Source organism: Azolla caroliniana, unplaced genomic scaffold (assembly GCF_043228905.1).
Source record: "Azolla caroliniana isolate FFs.n. ecotype wild unplaced genomic scaffold, voAzoCaro1.0.p SCAF_22, whole genome shotgun sequence".
Classification (NCBI taxonomy): domain Eukaryota; kingdom Viridiplantae; phylum Streptophyta; class Polypodiopsida; order Salviniales; family Salviniaceae; genus Azolla; species Azolla caroliniana.
Window position 1 is genome coordinate 6684479 of NW_028230457.1, and position 21566 is coordinate 6706044.

General features: G+C 37.0%; 1 protein-coding gene across 3 annotated transcripts; it reads right to left on the reverse strand.

The window, feature by feature from the left end:
• Positions 1–6522: 6522 nt before the first annotated feature.
• On the reverse strand, positions 6523–20260 carry LOC147849893 (uncharacterized). Of its 3 annotated transcripts, XM_087337289.1 has the most exons (24): positions 20129–20181; positions 18917–18992; positions 18247–18766; positions 17958–18152; positions 17700–17870; positions 17358–17621; positions 17139–17277; positions 16844–17035; positions 16595–16740; positions 16383–16514; positions 16022–16294; positions 15764–15943; positions 15494–15609; positions 15265–15415; positions 15035–15153; positions 14730–14943; positions 13888–14046; positions 13664–13785; positions 9304–9412; positions 9065–9201; positions 8831–8984; positions 7698–7835; positions 7113–7214; positions 6523–7032 (listed from the first exon to the last, which is right to left on the reverse strand). In XM_087337289.1, exons 3-24 carry the CDS (start codon positions 18739–18741, stop codon positions 6958–6960), a joined length of 3783 nt encoding a protein of 1260 aa, XP_087193415.1. In that variant the 5' UTR covers positions 18742–18766; positions 18917–18992; positions 20129–20181; the 3' UTR covers positions 6523–6957. The 3 variants fall into 3 exon arrangements, with proteins under 3 accessions (XP_087193415.1, XP_087193414.1, XP_087193417.1); XM_087337288.1 differs by lacking the exon at positions 18917–18992 and having other exon boundaries at positions 20129–20259; XM_087337291.1 differs by lacking the exons at positions 6523–7032; positions 7113–7214; positions 7698–7835; ... (2 more) ...; positions 9304–9412; positions 18917–18992 and adding an exon at positions 10022–10205 and having other exon boundaries at positions 20129–20260.
• Between the last annotated feature and the right edge of the window lie 1306 nt (positions 20261–21566).

Consider the following 21566-nt stretch of genomic DNA (forward strand, 5'->3'; position numbering starts at 1 on the left):
TAGCCATTGGAATGTGGTAATTCACCTCGCGTGTTGTTGTTTCCAGATTTTTTGCCAAAACTTGGTGATTATTGTGGGAGGAACTTGAAATGTGTGCTAGACCTTCGTAGCAGCCGGTTCTCGGGTGGTTTGAGCAGCTATAATGCAATCTAGTTGTGAATTGGAAGAAAGGGATGGGTTTGCTTCCTTGCCCCGCATAAGGATCACGCCATGTCCATTGCAAAGGGTCCCAATTGACCTTACGTAGCCATGTGTTTTCATGAGTACATATGTGCCAATCGAGTTGTACTTTGATCGGATCAGGATCTACAATCCATTTATGACCAGTATACGCGAGTACTCGAATTGTGTTATTCTGTGTTGGTGTCTCAGTGTCTCGCAATTCAAAGCCTTCAAGTCTGTTTGGTGGTCCCCTACCTCTCGAGATCAGAGATCCCTCCTCCTCATGGCCTATCCATTTCTCCATTGTCGTCCTTTGAGTAGCAGATTCCCTAATTAGTAGAGCGTTAATGATTTCCAATCTCATAGTCTATCCGCCCCTGATTCCATGGAGTATGTTCGCCTGATCTTGTAGTGGCAGTAACATAAACCGTCACCAACATTCTATACTTTTTCTTGGACCTTCTGCAATGTATCCCCATGACAACCCCTTACGTGATCCTAGTAGTTGATTAGATTCATCCTTGATACATGGGTTCCATAGGATACGTTGACTGAGCCAAGCAAGTTCGGATCTCGGTTGATCACACTTGAGCCCTCGACGAATGTCACACCATGCCTTCCACATGGATGCACCGAATCTATCCTCCAATTGGCGGGAGAAACTAGGTTTGAGATCCATGTTTAGAATCCATCACGTTTGGGGGGCCCAATTGACCCCTTTTCGTGGCCTAAAGTAAGTGAAATGTAACCTCAATAGCATTTTCCAACAGTCATTTCCTAGTTGGGATCCTCGTACCACAAATTTGGCAAGTAAGGCTTTCGATTGTGAAAGGGGATCAATAAGACCCAATCCCCCTCTCGACTTAGGCGTTGTGAGTATAGGTCACACCACCTTGGTGCGAGCTACATGGTCTTCCTTACCAGACCAAATGTAGTTGCGGACCAGTCGTTGAATCTAATGTATACTTTCCTTGGAGATTGTCCAGCATGATAGACTATATCATGTTGTTGCGAGTAGTACCTAATTTGCCACTATGATGCGACCTGCTAGCGACAATTTTTTCGAGCTCCAATGTATCAACTTTTGTCGAACGGAAAGGATAACGGGTGCAATCATAGTCTCCGGCGATATGTTGAAACCAATTTGGAAACCCAAATATTTGGTGCTCCCTCCTTGATTGATCCATTTGAAAGCGGGATGTGGGTGCCACGCTGGATGCGTTTCTTGAGAGAGCCATATTGCGCATGATTTGTGCCAATTGATCATGGCGTTGGATCTCTTGCAAAATATAGCTAGCCCATTTTCTAGCTTTTGGAGGTTCTCCAAGTCCCCTTGCAGGTAAACTGTTGTGTCATTTGCAAATTCTATAAACAGGATGCTTTGGTGAGAATGAGGTACGGGAAGACCCCGTAGGTTGAGATGCCGCGAGTTGAGAAAGCAAGAGAGTGCTTTGGCGTATAATAGAAATAAGGATGGAGCTAGTGGGCATCCCTGCCGTACAGATCGGGATATTCGGAAAAAGGGGCCCCTTTCACCTGCCAGCGAAACACAACTGTTGTCATTCCTATAAAGTCCTGCAATGCCTTTGATCCATGCCTCTTGAAAGCCGAGTTTCCTCATCACACTTTCTAGAAAGTTCTAGCATACCCTATCATATGCTTTCTCAAAATCTAGTAGCACCACCGCTACCTTGTAGTTGGTACGCTTGGCAAGGGCTACTGCTTCCCAGAATGAGAAGAGGTTGTCTAGGATGCTCTGATTTCTAACGAAACATGTCTGGGACAGATGAATGAGTTGAGGGAGAAGTGGTGTTAAACGGTGTGCCATGATTTTTGAGAGCAACTTATAGACAGTATTGAGAAGAGTTATGGGCCGCCACTTGCTAATGTCGTTGGCATTCCCACCACTTTTAGGAATGAGATGTATCTTCCCCTATCCAAATTCCTCTGGCATGCTTCCAGAGGTGATGATCTCCTCATATGCCTGGAGGAGGTCTTCTTTAATAGTGTCCCAAAGGCATGTGAAAAAGTGTGGGGTGAGGCTGTCGATTCTGGGGTAACTATCGGCATCTAAATCAATGAGGGCCTCCCATATCTCGATGATTGATATGGGACGCACGAGCTATGTATTCATTTCCAGCGTGACTTTCTCAGGTATGCTTTGGAGGATAATATCTTCTCTTATGTCTTCCCCTGTAGCTATAATGTCTTCGGTAAGTAGGCGGCTATAATAACTTGTGGCAATATTCCTCATTTCATCGCCATCCTTAGTGGTCTTTCCATCCTCTCAGTTGAGGCTGCGCATCACAGTTCTAGCGTGCCTCGGGCCTTTGGAGTGGAAGAATTCCTTCGTGGTTTTGTCCCCTACTCGAATCCATCGCGCCATGCTTCCATGAAACTCCATGTCATATATTTCCTTTTCCGCCATACTAAGTTCATGTTTGGTCATGGCGACTTGTCTTGCGATCCAAATACAGGACAGGTATCTCTGTTGGTGTTGTTGTAAGGCTATTAGTCCCCGTTTTGTCCTCTGTCGCTTCTCTTGAGCATCCTTGCTTCTGGTCTTGACAATCTCATGTAAGAGAGTAGAAGCTCTTGTTAATTTAGCTAAAAGTTTGTCTGATGTTGATGAGTCATTGACGGGTAATGACCATTGGTTGGATATTTGGTCCTTCACGTCTATATGTGTGTAAATAGTGTGTGGGATGCGAGTCTAGAATGGGCCCCATTTTCAGTGCAATTGAAAATGACTAGCTACCAGGTAATGGTCAGAGAAAGTCGTGCCTGGAGTTATGCGACACCACCCTCCCTTCACGTCTAGAGCCTCCCCCACATAAATGCGGTCAATGCGAGATAGGGTGGGTCCACTATTCCACCTATCTGATCGGGAGAATAGGAGAGAATCCCTTTTCCATTGGAAGTTAGCAGAATGCCAGATGTCTCGTAGGTTAAGGTGGACACATAGCTTCTCCCATTGTTTACATTCCCTTCCTTGTAGAACTACGGGGTTGTTGTTGGAGCTATCGTGAATGGATTTGATCATATTAAAATCCCCTCCAATGCACCACTCTTCCGCACCCGCTACTTGTAGGCGAATGCGGTCCCAGAATGTTGCCCTTTCTGTTCTGCTATTTGGAGCATAAACAATCATGAAGTTCCATCACTGCCCTTGGATGGCCAACGTGCAAAAATGTGCCCTACCAGGTATAAGTGATTCTTGGTGTATTAAGCCTTGGGCTAGATGTTCCCGAATCAAAGTGCATGCTACATGCTATCGAGGTGGTGTTCCTATAACATGATGATGTCAACACCAGTCCCTAGTAAATATTCTTCAAGATCCCTTCTCAGTTTCCATCTGTTTTGCTGGTCTAGTCTACTTCTGAGCCCTTGCACATTCCATGTTATAATCTTCATACTCATGGAATGGGGTGGGAGATTGCCAGTTGTTCCTGGTGCTTTGCTCAACAGGTCGTGAGTGGGGAGCACTCACCATTTAGACATCCAATCATTTCCATGGATGGAATAGTGGTCCACATCCATGAGTGGAGTTTGTGGGCTATCCTATGAGCTTCAATCACATTATAGCATCATCGATCACGTTGTCAACCTCTAAGTAATAATGGAAGAAAGTTACTTAAGAGGTAATTTAAGGTTTAAATTGTTTCTTCGTGGACTTCAAGAAAGCTTTTGATATGGTATGTCATGAGCATGTTTAGAGTTCAATGGAAGAACTTGGGGTGCCAAGTGAATATATATGCTTGTAATTTCTCGAATCTATGCGAAGGTTATATGTTGTGTGATGAAATTTTAGATTTTTTCAATAACAAGATTGGTGTTAAGCTAGGATGTGCACTCTCACCAACTCTATTTGGTCTATTCATTGATGAATTAGAACAAATGGTTGCCAAATTTGTAAAGGAAGAAGGCATTAAAGAAGTTATCATTGGGAATGTAGTCGTTATGCGTATGTTGTGTGCAAATGTGGTTCCCTTTCAAATACTTTAGGTGATGCACAAAAACTTATGAGGGTACTCAAAAAAATTTGCAAACATAGCAATTTAAGTGTCAAGAACTCTATAACAAAGATTATGCTTGTGAAGAGCCAAATAAAAGGTAAACCTTGCATTATGTATAATAATGAGTCACTTAAAATTGTGGAAGGAAGAAGGCATTAAAGAAGTTATCATTTGGAATATAGTCATTATGTGTATGTTGTGTGAAGATGTAGTTCCCTTTCGAATACTTTAGGAGATACGCAAAAGCTTATGATGGCACCGGAAGAATTTTGCAAACATACTAGTTTAAGTGTCAAGAACTCTATAACAAAGATTATGCTTGTGAAGAGCCAAAAAATAAGATAACACCATTATGCATAATAATGAGTCACTTGAAATTGTGGAAGGCTTCATATACCTTGGTCTTGAAGTTCCTTCAAATCATAGATGGAATGAATATGCTATCGACCGCTTAGAGGTGGGAAGGAGAGCATATTAGGCATTTGGGAACACATGCAATCATGTAGAAGTACCTTTTTTACCATTTGGTGACACTAATGCTTCTCTATGGGTAGAAGTATGGGGTGGTAGTATCCCTAAGTCCACTTGGAAAGAGTTTGAAAATGTCCAAAAACATTTTCTTACAAAGTTTCTCCAAGTCAAGAAACAAACTTTATACACCCTCCTTGAGATCATGGTCATGAAAGGGTTATTGAATACATGCTTAAGGTTCATGACCCTAAACCAGAAGAACATTGACCAGAAGCATGTAAAATCCATTGACTTCCTAGAATCTCAAGGGAAGCAATCAAATTCATCTAAAAAACACATTAAAAAAAATTGTTATCTAGTTGGATCAAATCCATAAAAAAATGCCTTGGAAGATCATCTAAAAAACACATTAAAAAAATTTGTTATCTAGTCGGATCAAATCCATAAAAAAATGCCTTGGAAGATGGGATGCAACACACTTTTTCACAATTCATCACTAGATTCTTCTATAAAGGAGGCCTTTTGGCAACACCAATGTTTCATGACATGGGAGAAATGTGGAGTCTCATGCTTCACATATTGTATTACATATATTGCACCTAATTACAAACAGTAAAAATACACACATCGATACATGTTAGGGCCCATCCTATTGTTAACCATCCAAACCATTGCTTCTATGCAACATAACTCACATGCACTACAATGTGAGATGGGGCTTTGGGGCACAAGTGATGAGAGTAGTCGAAGTGATGAGAGTAGTTAACTACACACTCTGGTCGAAATAAGTTTGGGAGTGTATCACACTTTGATACAATGCTCTTCCTTTGATGATAAAAGTTACTTCTTCCATGTGGTTCTTCTTAAGAACCAATTAAAGGTTGGTGTGGGAGGTTGTACTATTGAAGCAATTCATTTCCAAAATTTATTTTTAAGGCATTAAAGAAGAGGCCTCTAACCCTATGATTGTTTTGCTATAAATGTTCTCACCTATGTTGTCCATGGAATATGCAAGTACTACAACACGAAAGTCTATAGGATTGAATGAGTTGAACTCACTTAGAATGTTTTATGATGCTTAAAAATTTGATAAATGGAAATGAGAATGAATATACAATTTTAAAATTCAAGATGCCACTAGATATGACTATCTATTGAGGAACCTAAACCAGAAGATGATTAATAAGTGCCAATGCAATAAAACAAAGCATATCATTGTATTTTCACAAGGATTTCTTGTGATCATGATGAAATGAAGACTTCATACAAGTCAATAGACTGAAATTTTGTTAAAGTTCCATTACAAATTTCCCCATGTATCAACCTGTTACTCTCTCTTACCAAGAGAATTAACTATAAATGTTCACAAGCTGGTATATGATGCTTCAATTATGAAATTTTACTATAAGTAACAGTTAAATTTTATTTTTCTCTTGTTTTTTTCTGAATGACATGTAAACTAGTAGTAAAATGACAAATAAGACTTTTGAAAATCCAATAAGGTGAACTGGAAGACAAGAAGATTTCAAGGGTCAAAAAGTTTGCCAAAACTCTGATTACAAACCATAATAAGGTAAGCTTGAATAAAATTATTCTAAGATTAATGAGGAAATACTCCCAAACTCACTGATAATAAAAGTTACTTCTTACACAATGATAAAATTATTCTAAGATAAACAAATCACAAGCAAACAATGCTGGCCACTTCATTTTTTTCATATTTTATCATAACAGTTATTTTATCATGCTGACATCAATCACAGACTAATTATGATTAGCCTGATTAATTGGATTGATACTGCGAACATTCAAATACTTAAATGAAGAATACATCACGATAACTATTGAAATCTTTTCTACATCAAGAACAGCATGCACCAAATGTTGGGTTCCTTTTCATAAATCTCTATCAAAATAACTCCAGAATTAAGTAAAAACATAATTTACTGTTTTCGTAAGAAGTCTTCATTTATTTTAATACATGCAAGTCACTTGTGTTGAGAGCCCACATGACATCAATATAGTCATAAGGTCATGATCACGGAATATGTTTTGACACATCTGCATTTTCCAGTTCCTGAACTAACCTCCTAATGAAGAGGGAGAGATATTTATGTACATTTTCCTATAGCTGAATGGAAAATGTCTGCAAAGCAGTTTTGCTATTTCTGGTAATAGCATAAATCAAGGAACCTCCAAGAATTGTGCAATCTAATAGTTGATATTAATTCATTTAATGTTGGACTTTTGCAGGGGATTGTACCATTCGACGAATGTGTTGAATCTTGAGGTACTCTGAGAAGAAAATTTAAACAAGAAATTTGGGACGATTTGATGGGAATCTCTTCGCTAATAACCTGGCTACTCGACCTTCAGCAATCACCTGGAAAGAACGTTTATTTTGCATAAGTAGAAGAAATTGTGTGTTAAACCCTAAAGGATAAGAAATGCTGTTTGAATTACCTTTTGCCATACCACCACAGTGGCAAGGGAACTCATTATAAGAATCCACAGGCGAAGACGAAAACTGAATGGCATGGCAGGTGATGGCACCCCTCCAGCTTCCTGAAAATGGAGAAGGTAAGACCTCTCAAGTATTTCATATTTGGATATATAATCAGAAACACATGCCTACATGCATCAATTGAAAGCTACGAGTACCCCCTTCTCTTTATTGAGAATGCATGCATTCTCCCAGTGAACACATCTGAAACCAATGTTGGGCATCAGGGCATGAGAAAGCAACAGGGTGTGATCTGGCCATGGTTAAATGTGTCCCAACAAGTATAATATTTAGAAGTCCAAGAATAAAGATTTATTTTCTTTCATTACCTATATATGTAGTCAATGAGATGCTCCTTAGCACTTACAATTTATTACAGACTATCAGAACATGTCAAAAACCCAAGTACGAAGTAATCAACAAGTATACTATCTAGATGACTACGAATAACGATTTATTTTCTTTTGTGACCTAATTGCATGTAATCAATCAGATGCTATTTAGTACTTATGTGCATATCATAGTATTGGTCACGAGAGATATACCTGATACGCAAGCCACACAGGCGAAGATGTTCCCACACTATTAAATTCCTCACTAGCGACATGCCACAATTTAGTGAAGCCACTAGATGGAAGAAGAAGCACAAATGACATCAAGATCATTAAAGATCCGTAGATGATCTGAAATCAAATCATGTTTGCATATATTGTCAGCATCTTTAACCTTAAATGAATGGAAGAGGCATATTACATATAGACTTCAAATATACTGAATTTGGTACCTAGACTCAAGTTGAGGCACAAGAGGATCACAGCTGAATTGAATGGTAAAAATAATATTGAGTGTGTAACATTTGTACATTTTCTTAAATGTCATGAGGATTCATATCTACGGCCTAAACCCTAATCGCAAACCTCAAACAGTATTAGAATTGTCATGGCATGAAAAAAAATTTATAGACTCAAAATCATGTTGACAATATAAAAAACTATACGACAACATAACATACATCAGGATTTGGGATGAAATCAAAGCAACATGTGAATTAAAGATATAAGTTATTAAAGCAGGAATAACGTCAGTAGTTTGACCATTTTAGGATAATGGAAGGATTAGGAGAACAGCAGAAGATATGAAAACAACGTTACATTACAAGTGCAACAACATTTACTTGACTGAGATCAAGTTCCAGTGTTAGGCACCTTGTCATCTAGAGTGGTGGAACTGTCTCCATTTTACCATATGATTATATACTGATGTTATTGTGCACAAATAAATACTTTTATCATCAGGGCGATTATAGGGTTTGCTTTCATTACATCATTGCAGTAGAATCTAACATTTGCTCATAAGAGGATGGATTATTAACATCCATAAAAGGATTGAAATACGCTATAAAATAATGGGTAATGGGGAGAGATGGATGGAAATGAGTTTGTGACGCCCTGGTGGATTCTTTGACTTGCGTGCTGATGATATATATATAATCTTGTTATTCATTCAAAACATTTAAGCCTAAACAAATATTTTTACATGTAATTCTTCTTGCATAATTGGAACCTTTGATACCATTTATTACTAAAACCAATCATTAGTGTAGTCTACTGAAGATGGAATGATACTCGATTACTCTATTATCAAAATAAGTGCAGCTCCTGAAGGTTAGGAAGCTTACCACAAGCAACTTATTATGGAATATGCTTTTTCGGAAGATGGATCCAAATGTAAAAACGAAGGACGAGGTTATGAACTGAAAATACATTGTAAAGAACAATACAGTTGACTCCCAATTATCTCCGAGAGTCCACCAATTTGCACCATGAGAGTACCTGTCCGGGGATTTTTCACTTCACACGTGCTCAAGTATTGTAATAAAGTGTGAAAATCATATAGAAATCCTAGAACTTACCTGGCTGGCCACCTGACATATTCAGGTTGCTTCTCCATTAAGATCACCGCTCCAATCAAGAACAAAACATTTATAACCCATACACCAGCCACAGATGCCACATTTATAGGGCCTAGAAGACTAGAAGTGGGCCTTGCCTATGGTCTCAGAACAATTAAATCAGATTTATGGATATAAATCACATAGTATTTATAGATTTATAGATAGAATCATCTAGCATGCATTTTTTGAAGTCTAACCTTTCCTAGAGTATCCTCTGGATAGCATAGTGTCATAGCATAACCAAGACTAAGAACTGCAACGCCATCAATAAAAAGATACCCCATTTGGCAAATAATAACTCCATACCTGCAAGCATGGACATTACTATTAAACCAATGTACTTTAGTTCACAATGCAATTGTTAGACAAGATGCATTATAGGTGACCAACTAAGTAGAAATGGTACACATGGTGACAAACAAAATCTTTGCAAACACCAAAGCTAAAATAGATGGTCTTTAACTTTTCACATATTTTAAAAAGTTACTGAACTAGGGAGAGTCTAGTGAACATTCAACTACAGTGGAGTATGCACAGCTTGTATATCAGCAGCAGAGATACAAATATCAATATCGATGTTGTATAAGAAAAACAAATCTCTAAAGCAGAATATAATGAGATAAACTCGTTTTGTTGTGTAAGATATTTCCTTACTGCATAGATTAGTAGGTTGAATGGCTGTTGCAATTGGAGATGGAAATATACATATGGATGTATGAGAACAAATCAATCAATCTATAATATAGAACATATGGTGATAACTCTCTTATTGAGTAAGATATGCATATACATGACACTCTAATCTCTATGTAAAGACATTCTTTTTCTCAATTGACAAGTATTGCATCCCTCAAAGGATGGCATGTGGAAAAATGTTACCTTTAAGTGCTTTCTATCATTTCAGGCTCATGACATCTATAACAAAGCATGCTTCACAATAATTTAGATGCCACCTTGACTCCTTTCAGTTCCTTCTTCAACCAGAACCTCAACGTATTCTAAAACTCGTCTTTCAGGTGTTTTTTCCCTTCACACCGGCCACATCACAACAACAAGATGTCTCCACAAGTTTTGTTTCATTCTTCAACCAGATTCACATCTATAAAAAAGCATGCAAGTCGTAACTTGACTCAATATAATTATTTATGCGTCATCTCAACTCAATTCAGTTACTTCTACAACCAGAATCTCAACCTTTTATAGAATTCATCTTTTAGGCATTTTCTCCTTCATGCATGCCACATCAGGACAACGTGATGTCTCCGCAAGTTTGTTTCATTCTACTTCCATTAACAGGAAGCACTTCAAAAGCTTGATTAAAACTCAGTTCATGCTTTCATCTGTTTATTATAATCTTGAAGATAACTTGCAAAAAGGCTCACAACGAAAATCTTTTACCCGTAAAGGTGGAAAGACAATATTAGATCCCTAAAGGATAAAATGCCCTATGAGCCCCAACATGAGGTTCTGATAATGTTATTTCATTGATGATAAGGATGAAAGAAATAGAGTTGGTAATCTTCCTAAAATATACTTACTAAAGTACTTAGCCAATTACCAATGGAATGGTGAACATTAATTGGGCAAGTTAGCTGTACTTGTAATAATGCAAAATCTTCTCAATGAAAGTAAAGAGTTCTAGGAAAGCTTGCTGAAATTGTATTTCCATCTTCTCTACCTGGATATATCATAACTTCTCATATTCATCAAGACTGACTGCACATCCGAAGAAGATGTGTGCAGTTAGTTATGAGGCAAAAAGTCATTTCGGTCTTCAAGTTGGGCAATCTGATCAATATTTGGGAAAGAAAATAATCATCAATGAATGACAAACCTAATATAACAGTTCCATCATTTCATACTTGTGGAGTTTTTGGAGGTAGTTCATGATAGCACTGTCCATGTGATAAGAGGCACTACAATTAGTCTTGGGCTTCTTCCGCTGGCTGCATTCAGTTGCCAGGTAATGGTTCAATACAATGAAAGCAGATTACTAATTTTAGGTAGAGACACTTGCTATTCAATTTTGGGTTTCTTTGAGCTCTGAATAAGCTCTATATATTCTCTTATCTATCAAATTGCATTGAGACTCACCTACAAGCTTTTGGTGAGCCATAAGCTTGCTTTTGTGTTTCACTCATCTTCAATCAATTTCATTATCTTTGACAATCAACAGAATAACTCAAAATACCTTCAGCATGCACTCTATAGACATCCCTTAATTCAACTACCTTGGAGCATTACTAAAACATTAAGATTACAAGAAAATCCAGAATACAATATCATTTGGATAAATAGAGACCAGGATAAATACTTTTATTCTCTAATCATTAGCAAACATTGCATTCCATTCTTGAAACAGATTATAGTGCATCAGAATCCCCAGCACTAATTATTTTATTCAGAAATAAGAATGTCCAATAGTCCTAGAATTTATACTTTCTAGCATAGATTGACATATTCGCATTCGTGGGGTTTCCCATTCAAATGCATACGAATACGCATACAAATGCATGGTCAAGTATTCGTTTATCTAAAAAAAAAAAAAAAGAGTCCAAGAACTCCCTCCTTTTTTAGTTTACTAGGATAAAAAAAAAGGGGGACTTCACAATAAAAAGGGACATTAAAAGAGGGACTATAAAAAGGAACATTAAGGGGGCCTTGACACTAATAAATTTTTATAATAAATATAAAAGTATTCGTTTTATTTTTAATAAATAAATAAAATACAATAAAGGTTCATTAATTCCTCACTTTTTATTCTCTCAAAAATTATAGATATTTTTATTTTGATATTAAAAATTGGACTTCACACTAATCATATTTCTATAATAAATATACAAATATTCGTTTTTTAAAACAAATTAATTAATTAAAATAAAGGTTCATAAACTTCCCCGTTTTTTATTTGACACTATAAAAGAGAGTTAATACTAATCATATGTATATAATCTATTAATGAATGATTGTTCTTTTTTTAGTGAAATTAAATTTATTTAAATAAAAAAATGAATTAATTAATATTTTATATATTTTTGTAAAACGAATGATTTTATAATATTCTTGAGGCCATTTTGTATTCTCGAATATTGAGAATATCACGCATGGAGAATATGACAAATATCGCGCATGTGTCAATCTATGCTTTCTAGATAGTAAAAATAGGACGACTATTGTCTATTGCCTGTTAAACCTCAGATAAACCTCACTATCACTGGTTCAATTTGAGTAGAGTTAATCTTTCATTTGCATTGGAGACAATAGATATCAAGCACCGTGGTAGGACTTATGCTTTATCTATCGCCTATAGCCTACTCACGATGGCTCTATACGAACAATGGTCTTATAGATAACGTGGTTTATTCATTTGCTAGCCATTGAGAACAATAGCTAATTTCAAATCCCAGTTTCAAATTTTATGTTTTATTGCTTTTTTTTTACATAATCCTCATACATGGAATCAGGTTGCTATTTGAGATGTGTGCATAACCAGTTTCACATACCAATTTCAGATTTTATGTTTTATTGCTTCTATGTTTTATGTAACCCTCAAGCCATGTAATTGAGTTGCTATTTAAGGTGCCAATATATATAAAAAGAACCAAGAGCTAGAACTTCAATTTTAAGATAAATGTTAAGAAAATCGTAAGGAAATGGAATATTTATAGAATTCAAACATTTTAAAGAAGAGAATGACACTCAATCACAGGTGACAGAAAATGCAAGTGCAATCCTCACCTCTTGAATTGATCTGCTCTAGAAATGTAAGAACATCAACTTCTTCACAGATACTGAGCAAAAAGATACATCATCACTAAGTGTAGATTCATAATTCTATTTCATCTTGACATTTGATGCCACAGATGACCATATGGGAACTCACAAAAGAGTAAAGACAAACAAAAACACTATCCACAGAAGAAAACAAAGTCGTTTACAAGATAGCTGTCTAAGCATTCGCAACCTCTTAAAATATTACAGTGATCCACGAGCCATGCTACTTGAACAAAAACGTATTACAGTGTAGCCAATTAGATCGCCACAGAAGTGGCAGAATACACAAAAACATTGAACTTGCAAATAAATGATAAACGAAGGAAAGAAATGTCACCAAGACGAGAGAAAAACAATAGTAAAAAAGTGAAGAAGAAAATTAATAACAACAAAGATATTAAAGATGAATTGAGTGTCATCTTTGCCTCTTTATGTAATGAGCTCAAGATCATATCAACCTTTTTCTTTGTCTGCTGCTTCCCTACCAATACAGAACAGCCATTCCTTTTTGGACGGAGTATGCCACCATCCAAAGAATGAAAGCCTAGGGATTTTGGACTCTAAGAGTTATAGGTAATTTGTCCATAATAAATATTGTGACGATGGATAACCTTAGAATGTCTAAACAGTCTCTTATTCTCTCATTAACATGTCTATTTATGACTAAGTCAAACTGAAAGATACGCAGAAAGAGCAGTCCAATTGGAAAAAGAATAAATGCCTACCGAACAATCATAGATTAATGGAGCTGGAAAGTAATATGACAAGATTACAGGTGCATACCAGTAGCAAAGGAGCTTGAGAATGGAGAACATCAACCCATACATAATAAGAAATTTGTAGCAAGCAAATGAAGTGTGTAAAGCTCCACGTCCTTCTCGGAGCAAGTCAATGGTTGATAAAACCTAGTGTGATGTTTTGCAATATCGCATTAGTAGGTTGGTATTAAATTTTGAAAAATAGAGGGAGAGTAGTTTTGGTTGAGATGTTGTCATGAAAGGAAGTACCGTTTTATCTTTAGAAGTAAAAGGTGACACTATGGATGCCTCAGCTTCACTGAGAGCGATACCCGCATGAGCTGTTCGTAATGCACCGCAGTCGTTACCACCATCACCACACATGCCCACAATTATTCCTCGATCTCTATACATTTTAGTGATTGATACCTACATTATTGCATGTTCTTTTAGCTCTTTGAATTGGTGCTATTATTGTAAGCAACCTCTGGCCTATTTGGATTCTATGCAATTTAACAAGTTTTGAATTTGGCATGTCAATTTGTATAACCCCAGGTTAAGCGAAAACAAGCAGATCTTGCCAAAGTAATATACATAAAAAGACTACAATATGAATCCTACAACAAAGAATTTGACTTCCAAAATGGAGCAGCATGTCAGAGGAGTAAAACTCGAATTCTGTAGTCTGAATACCATATGGCTGCTGATAAAACTGATATTGTGGTATGTTCATCTTCATGCTTCTGTCCAATGAAAATGTGTGAAACAATACATGAAGTATTGACGACCAATCCAATCATATGTAAGTTTTAGGAGGGACACCATAAGAGACATCATATACTCAGTAAAAATTAGGCAGAAATCGCAAGGAAGCAAGAAGAGGGGACCAGCCTGCTCAGTCATGAAAGGGCATGTCCCCAACAAGAGACATAGACAGTCAGGTTTAAAGCATGAGAAAATTATAGAATAAAGAAACCTCTGTGAGATGGGGATGCCTGCATCATAGTATGTGCGCCACAAGGCATATACCATGAGCAAATACAAAGTCCATGCGTCAACTAATTAAATGTAAACTTCCTTCACGAAATCAAGTTATTGAAATGTATATTAACCTTATCTTCTGGAGTAAAACGTGCATAGATGCGAATAAAGAAGAGAAGGTCTGCCATTGATTCTGTCCTCCTCAGAATATTGAATGCTTTTCCAGTCACAGCAAGTTCAACACCACCAGATGAAAGCCCTTTAAGGTGCTGCTGAAATAGTTCCTCAGTAGTCATAGACTTAGAAAGGCTGGTTTGATCCCCATTCATTGGCACCCAAAGCACACTGTTCACAAATTCATGCATGCTTCAGGAAGTAAACTTAATGAGCATGAACATCCTTGTGTACCTACAGCAAGGTTTTAAAAGATATGAACCTATTTTGATCATCACAGTCGCCCAACAAGACTTGCGCGTGTGTAGCCACCATCCCACATTCTTTGGCAATGAAGTGCCCACATTGTGCATTATCACCAGTAACCATCACAGGACGAACCTGATATTAACATTAAAAATCAGCAGCACGAGAGTTTTTCGACAAAAATATTCTTCAGTTACGTACCAATAACAAACATAGTATTGAATTCCACAAAAACAAGACCATTACCTCGCCTTCTTTCAATGATTTGATAGCCAATGCACTCTCCTCCTTCAGCTCATTCCTAAAAAGTATGAGACACACAAACTGCAACTGTGTCTCTAAAGTTTCTCGTGGTATTTCATTTATTTCTTGCACTGTGAGGCCAGAACCCAGGCTCCTACACAGACAATTAGCAGATAATTAATAAGGCCCAGAAAGGTCAAAGGATGTTGCATAGATGACACTAATAAATCACCTGTATCCCAATGACAGCACATAGCAGCCATCAAGAGCATGAGATCGGGCTACCTCAAGGTAGTTTTGTGGCAAGCTTTCTGCTGAGCAAAGAAGTTGTATTTTTTCGAAGGACCCCTGCGAAATATTTTCGTTGTATGAGATATAACACAAAAACATACATATAACGGAAGAAGGTTGGCATGGCATGGTCACAATGGATTTAAAATATACAAGTGACATGCAACCACCTTGCAAAGAGGAGCAAAATACAAAAATGGCATTAAGCTACCTTGCAATAAACATGGAAACCACCTTCACTATCTTCAATGACTACACTCATTGTTGCCCTTGTGTGATCGAATTCATTTCGCCTAATAATCTTGATTCTTTCAGAAGATCCACTGTGCACAACGTCTGGTTCATTGTATCCCTCTATGAGGTTCCATCCAGTTGCCTCAAACATTTTAACCTGTTTACAAAGTCTGAGTTTAGTTGGAAAGGTAAAACAGAAGCGTCAAAAAAGAGGGCAGAATGAAATCTGCAGCACCTCCACTTGATTTCCAACATATTGACTACCAAATGTTGATACAGCGTGGCAAGTTGCAAGGCCACGTATTGTCATTGAATCAATACTATCAACTTTCTTTGGTGACAAGACCGGCCCAAATGAAGGATATGTTCCAACCTTCTCCACCAAAGTCTGAGCACCAATAAAGTCAAGGCCATCTCTTGTCAAAGTACCTGTCTTATCAAAGCAGAACACTCTAATTTTCCCAGCAATAGCAATGCGCTTAGGATTTATGCAGAAGATGCCACGGTCCTGCGTAACAAGGAAAAACACACTAAAAGATCAATTTTATTTCACTTGGTGACAGCTCAAATAGAATACCTTGAAGATATTTATTGACCTTGAGACGCTTCACTGCATGCAATTGGCCAACTTCAAGAGCTACAGGAAGCAAAGGTGACATGATCTGGTTAACTATAGCCATGCAGTAATTCCATTTTGTAATCCAAATCGTTTGTGAACCCGTCAAATTCTGTTACAAACGGAAGTATGGGATTAAAATTGAAGCTATTTTTTAGCTTAAGGTTTTTGAAAACAGGACAGGATCCAAACCTGGAAGAAGATTGACAACGTAAAGCAAACGATTGCATATAAAAGCAGAAGAATAACAACCACTGGCAACTCCTCATCATATCTAAAAAGCATCTGTTCTGGATATAAAATTGCTGCAAGGACTTTTCCTTTGGAAGTTGACATACCTTGAAGGCAGCACAAAGAGGCCACTTTATTAATCACACTGCAAATTCCCTAGTAATTTGTCTCTGCTTTATCAGATCAAAATATCAAATATACTATAATTACCTGTTGCCATTACAACAGCCAGAACATCATGATTTTGCATACTACCAGCCTGCAGCACCTTGGATCCAGAAAATAGAGTATGCCGAGCACCATGTCCTGCAACGTCGTACACGCTTGAAGTGTTTGGTGCACTGTACTTTTGTACAGGTGTAGCTTCACCAGTCAATGAGCTCTCATCACAAACACATGACCCTGGTACAAAAACAATAGTGTCATGTGACTTCAATAGTTTAGAAAACAGAAAGGTGATTAAGAGTGGAGCGTACGCATGGTTGCAGCAGTAGATGCTAAATACCTTTGATTATGATAAGGTCACACGGAAGTAGCCAATCATTAGTAACTCTGACCACATCACCTGGGACGACCTTTCGAGAATCAATTTTATGCCAGCTTTTATCACGATAAACTTCAACTTGTGTAACGTGTTTAGTTAACTGCCAATACACATACAACTATTATGCACAGGAAACGGGGCAAAGTGGTCAGCAATCAGAAACACAGAAGGTAAGTAAACCTTTGCAATAGTCATCTGACTTTGATGCCTAGTATAGATAGTTATGGCAGCACTAAGACACACTATAATTGTCAAAAGTGCAGCGACAAAAAGATAACTGTTCCAAAACCATAATAAATACATGACAAGCTGATAAACATGAAAGAGCGAGAACAGTTCCACATAGACACTGTGTAGCAATGATTCTGGTTTAAAAGGAATCTCATTTTTGCCAATGATTTCATGGCGTTGATCTGCTTCAAGTTGTGTCAACCCTCCTTCACACTGCAAGATGGGATACAAACTCAATAACATGTAACCAGTATATTTTCTGCAACTATCCAGTATAAAGTTCATTAATACCTGATAGATATCTGAAAACATGGTTCCCACACTTATATTAGCCTTGTAAACTGTACTCCCTTTAATCATATAGCGATGTCCTTGAAACACAAAAAAATGCTGACCACTAAAGGTTTTTTGCACATTAATTATTTCGTAATGCCCCAAACTATCAGGAGGGGAAATTCTATCCTGTCACAAGCATAAGATATCAATCTCAAGTTCCAAAAAACATGTCTGATAGTAAACGCATCAAGTTAATGGGATGCAATATCTCACCTTGATCGATCGTGCCATTGTAATAAAAAAAGAAACATTAACAGAAAGAACCTCTCTCTGATCTCGCGCCCAGACATAAACAACATGAGCTTGAGATAAGTCACAAGGGATACGAAACCAATTGTGTACTATATCACGGTTCAGAACCCATATTATAAACCATATGGCTGTAAGCCACCAAAGCACAAAGAAAATCTATGTAACGAAAAATCAAAAGGAAACAACATCAGCCAAGATATGACAAGTGAATAGACATAAACCATACAGATGAGAAAATAGCAGATCTCACCATTGCATTGAAGTCATATGTACCAAATATAACATGATTCCCATAGAAGCAGAGGTTATCAATGCCACCCACTTCACATTGATTATAGGTATCAAATAGAATTAATACAAATAAAGCAATCCAATGAACGCAGACCAAGCAACATAAGGTGTAACAGAACTCCCCAAATGCAGTGTGCAAGTAGCCAGTAACTTGTAGCTCCTGGATATCCATGTCAATCCGTTTCTCTTTACTAGAGAGTTGGTGTCTTCCATCAGATGGTTTGAGATCAAATTTGGGTTCAATAATAGATGTCCCTTCCTTGAGTATTACCGGCTCCAATTTTTTCTTCACTTGTTGTATTCTTCTTGTGAGCTGAAATAATGTGCAAGTGACTATTGTATATCCCCAGAATGCAAAAACCAATACAGGGCCCCAATCTTTGAGGCTATGAATAAGAACATGGCATGAAGAATCTTCTGAACAGAGAGTTGGACCATCTGGATACTTCCCCATCTCTAAAATGTCTTATGACTTTTATCTGCACAGTCATTCAAACATCCAAAACGATGCAATAATTTCTGAAAATCTACATATCAAGAAAGAAATATAAAACAATCTAATTAATAGCAGAAAAAATCAATGACACAAAATTAAATCACAAAGCAAGTCTCTTGATCTTTATTTATACATTGATGCTGCTCTCCTGTAGAACTAATACATCCATCCTTGATCCTCTTGCCCCACATGCACTCCTCCCTCTTCCGCTACATAACATCATCAGCCATGTACTCTAGCACTTATAAATGAATGAAAGAAAATAGTTTTTGAGATCTACTAGAAGAGTATCACACTCGAGAATGCTTGCTTTGACCCACAAAAAAATGTCTTCACATGACAAGATATGTCACTAGTTACACACACTCCCCCGAGCAAACAGAGCATAAGATAGTTTGATACATCTATGACTGATAACACAAATCGTCACAAGGTACATCCAAGTGTTTGTGGGAGAAATTTTAAGCGAAATAACTGAAATGAAATGGAATGTTATATAAACATATTCAAATGGCCAAAATGGCCTCAGAAAGAAAGAGAGAGATAAAGGGACATCTGATAGGCATGCATTTCAGGATGTCTAAAATTACGGGTTAGTTGGTAACCTAAGCAAGCATTACATTTGAACATCCATGCCTATGACTCTACCAACCTTTGTTCTTTCAGAGCTTACTCTGCATTAATCCTGGAGTGATGACTCACATCTTTGTTTCCATGAAATCATATTATCGCAATGACATTCTATTCATTGTTTCCTACCCTGGTTGTAGGCTTTACATTTAGTATGATTTAAGGCAAGAGTCCAATATTCGAGTTTGACAGTAGCAGATAGGCAGTCACAACAGGTAGGTAAAGACACGTATAAAGTTCAGCCACTGGAATTATTCGGATTAACCATATTTCATTGGTCTCCATAGAGTATTTGATGCATCAATGGAATCTTCTAGGTACCAAAATGTCACATAAGTTTGACTATTCATTTGATTGGAACCAAATCCTTGATGCATCTTTCGCTAGCAAAAACAACAGTTATAGTGGCAATTACTACTCTTACAGTGATATAATGTAAGTTCATGGTAATAATCTAGCTTGACTCAGCACAAAGTTCTGAAAAACATAGAAGCAATGCAAGAAATAGGCAACATCATCTCTGCAAACGTGTTGAATGCATTGGATAATACGTCAGTGAAGAAAAACAAGATTATTGATGGAGAGAATCACACCACAAAATAAATCCTTTTTTTCTTCAGAGAAAAATCAATACAAATATGGATGGTGAAGAAGGGTAAAGAAGAACTTGCGTGTTTTTATATAAACAGATTAACACAGAGGGGGGTGGGGATACCTGTGAAAAGAATCATAGAATGGTGTCAACTGCTACCACAATTACTTCTTCTTTGGGTATGCTCTTGAATTCCTCTGCAACTCTGATTAACAAGCTGAGTCAGCGTAGCAGGGAAGAAGAAGTAGCAGGAAGAGGGGGCGGAGGGAGACAGGAAATGAATTGGAATCAAAATGTGGGCAGCTAATTCAACGCAAGAAAACGACAGGAGATTCAGCGTGCCTTTATATATGTACATACATACATACATCCATAATACACAGACAGACAGACAGAGAGATAGACAGAGCGCTACCATAAGATAATACATACATACATATATACATACATACATATATACATACCTACATAATACATTCATAGAATATGAATCATACGTATCATACGTGTATTAGCATTCGCGAATGATTCAATCAAACGTGTATGGTAAATTTTCCCAAAGTTGGATTGGATTGACTAGGGTCTATATTATATATTGATTCACTCTCAATCCCAATAAGTGGACTCTAATCCATTGTGAACCACCAACATAAGTATCCTTGCAATATTTGCATTGTATCACATGCATACTTTTGGGATGCGAATCAAGGCATCTCTATCATCCTCACTTTAGAACTTTACAAAAAAATGAGTATGAACTATAGATATTGAATCAAAATATGTCATTATAAATTATAATCAAACATTCAAAAACTCATAAAACGTATATTCAAGAATATGAAGAAAACATGACATAGGCAATAGTAGCATAACAACTTACCACTAGGGTGACCTAATTTCTAATAACAAAGAAAGAAAAAAAGAAACGATCAAAAACTCATAAAACGTACATTCGAGAATATGAAGAAAACATGACATAGGCAATAGTAGCATAACAACTTACCACTAGGGTGACCTAATTTCTAATAACAAAGAAAGAAAAAAAGAAACGATCAAAAACTCATAAAACGTACATTCGAGAATATGAAGAAAACATGACATAGGCAATAGTAGCATAACAACTTACCACTAGGGTGACCTAATTTCTAATAACAAAGAAAGAAAAAGGAACATGACACTAACATAAAATTTTGCCATGACATAGGCAGTAGTAGCATAACAACTTACCACTTGGGTGACCTAATTTCTAATAACAAAGAAAGAAAAAGGAACATGACACTAACATAAAAATTTGCCATGGCACTAACAAGAGGATATGAGAAAGTTGGGAATTGAACCCAAGACACAAGTAATAGTAGCACAACAAGTTATCACTAGGTTGTGCTTAGTTCTAATAATAATAAAAATAAAAGAAAAAAACTATTATAATACTAACATAAAACTTTGCTATGACATGGTACTAATGAGAGAAAGAGAAAGAGATGAGAAAATTGGAAATCAAACCCAAGACATAGACAACAGTACCATGAGTCCTTACCACTAGGGTGAGCAAAATTGTAAT

Excerpts from the sequence above, each read along its gene's own strand:
- LOC147849893 (XM_087337288.1), bottom strand. The coding sequence starts at position 18,741 with ATGGGGAAGTATCCAGATGGTCCAACTCTCTGTTCAGAAGATTCTTCA. Across the intron at positions 18,153-18,246 it reads CATATGACTTCAATGCAATG|ATTTTCTTTGTGCTTTGGTG; the intron begins GTGAGATCTGCT and ends TTCGTTACATAG. Across the intron at positions 8,985-9,064 it reads TATGTCAGGTGGCCAGCCAG|GTACTCTCATGGTGCAAATT; the intron begins GTAAGTTCTAGG and ends ATCCCCGGACAG.